We start from the raw sequence: 8,469 nt of genomic DNA, 5'->3' as shown, positions 1-8,469 counted from the left end.
CCGTCGCGTCGCGTCGCGACGCGGCGCGGCGCTACGTTAAGTATGCAACGTGCTGTAAAATAGACGGAAGGCACCGCGGCAGGTCTTGGAGAGAGAAAAAAGGAGTCCGACGACCGGAGAGCGCGGCCATTTCGCGGAGCGAGCGAGAGAAGTCAAAATACTCTATCGACGTCGCGCGATCTTTCGACATTTAACTATCCGACTCCGGCAAATGGAAGCGACGAGCAGAGATACGATCGCTAATTCGCAACCGCGAAATATATCACCGTCTCGTGTCGTCGACATTATCGGCCGCATTCCGGCGGGGAAGCGCCACATTGAGCCTAATTTATTCGGCCTGAGAATTTACATGGATTAAATCCGATAGCTATTTAATGGTTACACAATTGCGGTTACGCAGTTTATCCCCTCGCCGAAAATACCATCGCCTATATCGGGGGGGGGGAGGTTTGGGAGAGGAAACAAATAAACAATGTTATTATATACTGCTGTTATTATTATTACGTTATGTTATTGATAATCGCTACTCACCGGATGCCTGGCAGCGGCAGCGGCCACGGCGGCTGCGTTGATTCCGGCGCTGGGATACATCCTTCCTGCGTGGTTTCCCGCTCGATGCGTGGCAATATCTGTACGACGTATCTCGCGCCCTGACTCCAGCGATAGACGCGAAATTCCGGAAACTTCTTCAGTTGAGATGCGTCATGTCACACGCGGCACACTTATTCCGATTGAGTTGCTCCCTCATCGGGGAAGAACAATAACAACAAACGGCACAACAGCAACAACCGTTAACAGGAGTAAATGACGTTTTCGAAAGAGAGGGAGGAGAGGAAGAAAGGCCGATTTTATGAGAGACACGTGAAAATAACTCGAACCGCTACGAGAACGAAGATCGACACTCTCGGCGGCGATGACGTGTCGCCTCGCGACGACGTGCTACGTTCCGGTGCGACGCGTACGCGAGCGTGATTCGCAACACCCCGTTTCCCCGCCGAAAATCCATCGGCGGTCGCCACCAATCCATCCGTCACTACCGTCTCATCGGGCGCGCGGGGGAGACCGGCCGCTTAAACGTGTTACGCACACCCTCCTCCTCCCCTTTACACTCGCGCGGGCAGTGGTCGGTAGCGGCCTCTCTCCTTCCCTCTCGCGGCTCGACGGGTCAGGTGAGGCTGGTCGTCGCGTTCATTCGGAGTCATGCACAGCGCGCGCACAAGCCGACGGGACGAGGCGAGCGAGGACTCGAGGACAACTCGATCTCCTCGGCGGCGGCCGTGTCCGCGTCTTTTCTTTGTGCTCTACAAATACGACAGATGCGACTTAACCTTTTTTTTTATTTTTATTTTTTTTTCGGTCGGTAAAGAAGGAGAAAACTACCTACGTCGTCACCGCTTTTCGGAGAAACACTGGCCCGAAAAATTTCCTCACTTCCTCCGACGGCACACGTTTATTTTTCGATTTATTTACTTCACTCCCGCTTCTTCGTCTCCGCTCTCTTCTCAGAAGGCGGTGGCAGCGTCGTCGAGCGTCGCAACACTGATACCCGCGTCACACGCGTTGGCTCACTACACACCACTCCGTTGTTTACCCGACCGCGAATGTAAGGATCGCGCGCGCGCGCGCGCGCACAACCGCGATTGAGATTGAATATCACCGCGAAAATGCGGAGGATAAACACGCTCGAGGATCGCGGTAGCGATCGATGTGTCACTTACGAGAAGTTCTCGCGAGAAATTCTGACGGGCGTTAAAGCGCGCGAATGAAAGCGACGCAGACGAACCTCTCCCTACAACGGCTACGGAGCGACTGACGGATAGACCGATGGAGGGGGATCACGTTCTCCCCTCTCGGCCGGCTCAGCGTTACTCTCTTCACCCCTTGCAACGTTTCGCCTACAATCCCACGACTCTCCCACTTCTTCGCTGCCTACGTCGCCCGCCTCGCTACCCCGCGGCCTGTCGGGCCCGCTACTTCGCGTTTAAAGCCGCCAAGCATCCCCTCGAATGTCTCTCGTCTTCTCTACGCTCGTATTAACCGGCGCGATAGCTCCTTCGCAATTAAGTCGCGTTACATAAGGATCTCGAAAAGGCGAGCACGAAAATCACGGCTCGTTAAAACGTTGCTCTACGCGTCTCTCTTGTAAACTCCATTCGTCTCCCTCTCTCTCTCTCTCTCTCTCTCTCTCTTTCTTGTTTGCTCTTTCATATCTCCACTATTCTTTCTTACATATGGTCGATCGTTTAATCGAGCTCCTTTCCAACGAGGAATGTTCATCGTGATTTTCGATCGTCCACGCGCGTCTTTACGATCGTCTTTACGCGTCGCTCGTCAGCGAATGAATGGCAATTCCGGCGGAATGGAATTGTATCGTCATTATGGCGGTCTGGCGGATCTCGATTTTGTCGTCTTACCGACCGATGACGTCGCGCGACGCGCGGCGGCACTTTGACTTTACAACGATATTACGAAACTCGTTGCGCTCGCAATTCGTTCCTTCTACAAGCATATGTAAGGTGACTCGATGCTCTTTTTCTTCTTACTCATCAACGCTTTATCGACATCGATTACCGGCCACCTGTTTTTTTTCTTTTTTTTTGTTTTTTACTTTTTTTGTTATTGTGAAGACATTATCACCGCGACAATAATAACAACAATGTCGAACCACGTGCAAATAATAGGCCTTTTCACATTGCTGGAAATTTCCAAAAATGTTTGCACGTAAAATGAGATAAATATGTATATACGGGCGTTGAAGAGAGAGAAAGCAAAACGCTGAAAACGCAAAAAATGCAAGCGAACAGATCTAATATTCACGTACAATCGTCTTTCGCAATTCAAGCGATTTGGCGTATATCGATCTCACGAGAGACGATGATTAGTAAAAACTCGTTGCTCGCTGGCGTCGTTATTCCCGACGCTAGGAAGTACTCCACTACGAGTAGTTGGCCGTGCTCCGACTACGAGGTTGGATTTTCGCGAGTTCTCGCAAGCGGAGAAACGCCCGGGATCCATCGGAGTATTCCGGAGTACCGAAAAGTTCTCGGTCGCGGACGGATGGATACGCCGCGCGGCATAAAACGAGGATGGACAGGGAGAGAGAGAGAGAGAGAGAGGGGGGGGGGGCGAGGGAGGGAAGCGCGGCATGCCGAGCATACGCGTCGGTATTAGTCGTTCCTCCGGGTTCGCTACGGCGTGTGCAAACAAATCGAAAGTTTTTCGCAAAATGGCCGTCACCGGGCTGACACGGATGTCCGCGTAAACTCCCTTTCGCCCCCTCTTCCCTTCCGATCCCCTCGTCGCGCTTTTCCCCGCGCCTCGTTTCCCCGCTTGTCGACCGGCTGCCTCTCTCGCCACTCGTGATTTCCCTCACTTCCCACACTACCACAAATATGGCGCCTCCACCCGTTTTCCCAACCCCTATACAACGTAGCTCCGCATAAAGCGACAGAGCGAGAGAGGGGGAGGATACACATACACGACGTACACGTACGCGATATAACCGGAATATATATGTATGCTCGTATACACCCTCGTGTGTACGTACGTCGTACGTGTGTGTACACGAACACGAGTGTATAGCGAGTACCATCCTGTACGCGCGATTGTGTGTGCTAAGGGGGTGCCCCTATGTGAATATCGCGCGGCACACAGTCCCAAGCAGTTTCCTACTTGATTGCCGCTATCGTCCGCTCGCCTCGTAAAGGCGCTGACTCCGCGCGGACTCTGCCGTCGTGATCGTAACCTCGACCAATCGGCGCCGCTCCAGTCGACACTTGGCCAATCGCGTCACCGTCTGACGCGGCCGATCGACTCAACGGCGGCAAAGAGTCGAATGAAAACGCGACCTCGGCCAATGGCGTGGCGACTTTTTCAGATGACGCGTATACGTGACGTCCGCGCGGATTGTTCGCTCGCTCTGTCCCTCCCCCCCGAGCTTCTACAAGAGAACGTACCTATACTGAATAAAGGTGCTACGCGAAGCCGCAGCGAAACATGAAAAATAGGGGGCCACACGAGGAAAAACACGGACCCGAGGGAGGAAGGAGGATGAAGAGGAGGAGATGGAGGGCGCTGTAGGATGGATCCTACGAACCGAGACACCGAAGGCTGGGTGCAGTCGGGGTTGCGTGGGATGAGTCGGGAAAGGAGGCCGGGACGACTAGAGTATAGAGGCCGAGGATGAGAATGGAAAAGTAACATAACGAAACGTCGATCCCATTACTTGGAGCTCTCTCTCTCTCTCTCTCTCTCTCCTTCTTTCTCTCTCTTTCTCTCTAGTCCTACCACGCCATACGCTTCGTCGTTGCTACACGCCTCACCGCGACGCGCCATGCAACCATCCCCGCTTTCGACCCTTAATCCAAAGGAGGATTAGAAAAGCCCATTGTCATGCTCCGTGGAACGCGGGATGGGTAATACGCGTACGCGTATGCGCGAAACGTCGTCCCCCATACTCTTCTGACACGTACCGATGTGTGTGAAAGACCGAGAGAAAAAAGAAAGAGAGAGAGAGAGAGAGAGAGAGAGAGAGAGAGAGAGAGAGAGAGAGAGAGAGAAGTGAGAGACAGAAAGATTTTCCTAATGAAATATAATAAATACGCGACGAAGCGCGGCGCGCGAGTGTGAATGTTGGTGGTGCCATTTATCGCATGAATCGTGCGCTTTTTTGCGCGATTCAACGTGCTCGCCAGATGAGTCTATCCCTCTCGCTAAGCGTCCACAACCGCGGTTCGCGGCGCTCTTTCGTCCATCAGCTCGCCGGTCGGCTCTTTATCTTGTTTTCACGGGGCGAGAAGGAATATAAGGTAGTGCCGTGGAGTGTTGGCGAAGCTGTCGGTCGCGCTTGGTCGACTGCGGTTTACGCGAAGCCGCCTCGCCTCGCTACGCCTTGCCTGCCAGTTTGCGCGTTCGCTCGCTACGTGGATACCTCTACGTGTCTCCGACACGGCTCGGCTCGACTCAGCTCGGCTCGGCTTCGGTGCTCACCGAATGCCGGTGGAGGAGAATTGGAAGGAAGCCGCGAGGAGCGTAGAGCTACGTCACGAGAGTGCAACGAAGACGAAGGAATGCGAAGAGGAAGGGCGCGATATACCGCGAAAAGCACCGACGAGCGAGACACTCTACCGTACCGTACCGCACCGCACCGCGCCACGCCGGCAGGCGGCTACGAACCGGTCGCTGCGGTTGCCGCGGTTAACCGCACCGGTGCTCTCAACCCGCGGCGACCACGACGGTCACGCAGCCGCCCGTACCAGCCTTCCTCCGCACCTACAACTCTCTCGAAACGGCCCGATAGATTCACCAAATTACGCTCACGACGAGAACGCTCTTCTCTCAACGCTTTACGTGAAAATGTTCGAGCCCGCGCGTGAAAACTGAATATCTTTCTGGAAGCTGTCATCCTTGTTCGAGAGTTAATTCCCGCGATAATTGGAGAACATAACCGTCCACTGGGTGCGAACATCGATCATCGTATAGGAGTTGCTGCAGCTATTTTAATTAATCATCGATCGAGAGCCTCTTCGCGATCAGTCACCCGGTTTTATTCATCCCGGAAGAGAGGAAAGAGAAAAGAGGAAAGCTAGTCGAGTCAAAGGAGGCCCAAGAAGATGACTTATATATGCGCGAGAACGTGGTCTACAGTCTTGCCAACGCGAAGATTTGCGAGGATGACGGGGCGCTCTGTGAGAGCACTCTCGTTAATATTTTTGCTCTTGGACGACAGCAAGCACGCACGCGCACACGTCTCTCCAGATTGAAAATAACTAAATGCCGAATCACCACCGCTACTAACGGCACTCACACACATGGAGCTTAATGGAATGTGGAATTTTATTGTTCCGACACTTTTCCATTATGCAAATGTACCAAACAACTGCTTCGCTCCGCCGATACGCATCAGGAATCAATTTTAATTATCGTAGCGACGAATAATTAACAGATCATGTATTCGGATACGATAAAAAAAAAGTTACCATAAAGACTGATGAATGATTGCCGGGTGCTAATTGATTGCCGAAATTATTGTCAATATATTAATGAGAAATATAATACAAAAATCACATGTCTCTGATACGATCATTTTCCCATGACAATGCAACAGGCCTCAAATTAAGATTCAATTATAATCCTATACTCTTTTGTTATTTTTCATCACGCGATTTCATGTGATCGAGGTCGATGTATTATATAATAATTCCCCATAATCAGATCGTTGAGCGATTCTCTCGTGAGCTTTAACGTTAACACGATTGATGGGAACGGGGTAATGCAACGTTTGATTAATACCTCACTGATCACAAAAAGTCATGAAAAAGCTGACGACTTTTGGCAAAATGTTAGGTTGATTGCGATATACGTATGTATGTCATGTGTGCATGTATTCACCTCAAAGCTGCGACTCTAGCCGCGGCTGACAAATGCCTTCCGCGATTCTGGCAGCGGTGTACCGTTATCCAAATTACAAATAACACACCGCCGTTGACGTTTTATCCAACGCCCGAAGACAAATTGCAGCCAACGTAGGACGGCCGAGCTCGAGATTATCCCCCTCTCACCGCCGTCCCTCCGCCACACCGTCGCTACCGCGCGTCTTCCAACTACTCGTCATGGTGTAACCGCGTGTCGTGGACTCGGTTAATACCGGTAGTTGCTCGGCCCCTTGGTCGGCACACGGAATTAACACGGCGAAGTGTATTTATGGATCAGGCCCGACCAGATATCCTGAGGAGGAGCGCAGGCAGATCGTTCCTTCTCTCCCTCTCCCTCTTTCTCGCTCTTTTTCTCTCCCTCTGTTCTCGCCTCGTCTCGCCTCGCCTCTCGTTTCGGTGTTTCTTTTTCTTCTTCCACAGCAGAGGATTAATTAATGAGACTGGACAAGCCAAGCATTATTACCTGCTTTACAGCGACGCGGCGCACTGGCGTGGGAATGTCTCTTCTTCCCTCGATTAGCACACGTAGGCGAAATTTACCGAGGGAACTTGGACCATTAATTTTCATTCACGATCGAGGTCGTGATAGCTCGCATGATAGGTCTCGGACATGTATAATGATCCGGCGTGCTGCCGATCATCCGTTTTTATTTTGTTAGCGTAGCGATGAGAGGTTTAAATAGAAACGAAAGAATCGTTTGCTCGCCGATGCGATCTTCCGCGTACACTTGCAACGCTTGCTTGCATTTCATACCGATGCAAACAGTGCCGTAAACGTGAATTTGTCCTCGGTAATGATTTCCCATCGTTGGTCGCGTCCTTTATCCCAGCCGGAGCCGGGAATACGGCGCAGAGCGTTCGGGCAACGCCGAGGGCGCGATAATCAAATAACATCGCCGCCCTTGTGCTCGACGCCATTGGCCCACATCCCACCGCATACAGGACGTGATACACGTGTACTCGCAGCGTGTAACGCGTGCTCGAATATAGTGGTCTCTCAGTGTGCATCGCCGGTGCATTTGCCATGCACTCGCAGAGAGCCCGCGCGTACCACGCGTAATGCACATTTGTAAAGCTATACACGGGGCCCCGCAACCGCGACTAGACATTTTTCACCGTGCCGAGTAACTTCCTTAATTGAAACCTTTTGTGAAGGAACAAAGTGTATTCTCGGTAACTGTGTAAAAAAAAATAAGAGAGAGAGAGGGAGAGAAAGGAAAAAGAGCAGAAAAAAAAAGAGAAATTTGCCGTCGTTTCAACTTTAATAGCAGCAGGAAGAAGAAATTACAGAGTGCGCGATATTAATGTCAGCGCGAAAGAGAAAGCATTATTATAGCTGCGACCGAGACGCCCGCGGCTAAACGCGTAATAGAGCGCGTTTAAATTGGAGCGAGACTTAATTGATTAAAATGGACGTCGCGGCTTGGCTTAAAATTCGATTTTAGGTCAGTCACAAGAGGCTAAATTAACTAACGAGATATTAGTGCCGGAGGGTAATTTAAGATACTCTTTGGTAAGACGGTTGTTCTGTCGTATCGAGGTCACTTATACATTGTTAAACGCGACGATCGATTTTTCCCCGGATAGTCTGCGACTGATATCTATGTTGCAACGCTCATAAATAATTATCGATGCCTCCCAAGTGTCGAGATATTTCTGAAGAACTTTATCTACGGGTTTACACCGATTTTAAGAGATTTACAAACACACGTAGAATATTTGTCGACTAGATAAAAATTCTTGATACACATAGAAAGCTATGATATCGTCAAAGAGGAAGCCTGGTTAAAAACCGTCCAATAAGAGCTGCAGTTTGTATGTACGCATGATAGTACTTTTAATAAAAATTTCTGAGAGAGGACATAACATTTACTATTTTCTCTCTCTCTCTCTCTCTCTCTCTCTCTCTCTCTCTCTCTCTCTTGAATTATTAAAACATGGCAGACCAATCAAAAGTGACTTCCTCATATCCAGACCTTTATTGGAGGGTCTCTAAGTCTGTTTCTCGCGCGGAAAACAAATAGATAGTATCGTT

The 8,469-nt window shown here is 50.7% G+C and overlaps 1 protein-coding gene across 4 annotated transcripts in view; it reads right to left on the bottom strand.

Moving 5' to 3' along the window:
* Nucleotides 1–1,880, bottom strand: part of LOC108690533 (protein groucho-1-like) — a 77,397-nt gene extending 75,517 nt beyond the window's left edge. The window contains exons 1-2 of one of the 4 annotated variants that reach the window (XM_018197908.1): nucleotides 1,381–1,784; nucleotides 532–1,301 (exon numbers count right to left, since the gene is read on the bottom strand). In XM_018197908.1, the coding sequence (XP_018053397.1) occupies nucleotides 532–591 (60 nt within the window). In that variant the 5' untranslated portion in view covers nucleotides 592–1,301; nucleotides 1,381–1,784. Of the gene's footprint in view, nucleotides 1–531 lie in introns of all 4 variants that reach the window. The other 3 variants (XM_018197899.1, XM_018197916.1, XM_018197890.1) reach the window with 3 other exon arrangements.
* Nucleotides 1,881–8,469: the final 6,589 nt, after the last annotated feature.

Source organism: Atta colombica, unplaced genomic scaffold, assembly GCF_001594045.1.
Source record: "Atta colombica isolate Treedump-2 unplaced genomic scaffold, Acol1.0 scaffold105, whole genome shotgun sequence".
Classification (NCBI taxonomy): Eukaryota; Metazoa; Arthropoda; class Insecta; order Hymenoptera; family Formicidae; genus Atta; species Atta colombica.
The sequence above is the reverse complement of the archived record's forward strand: the minus strand, read 5'-3'. Positions and strand labels throughout refer to the sequence as shown.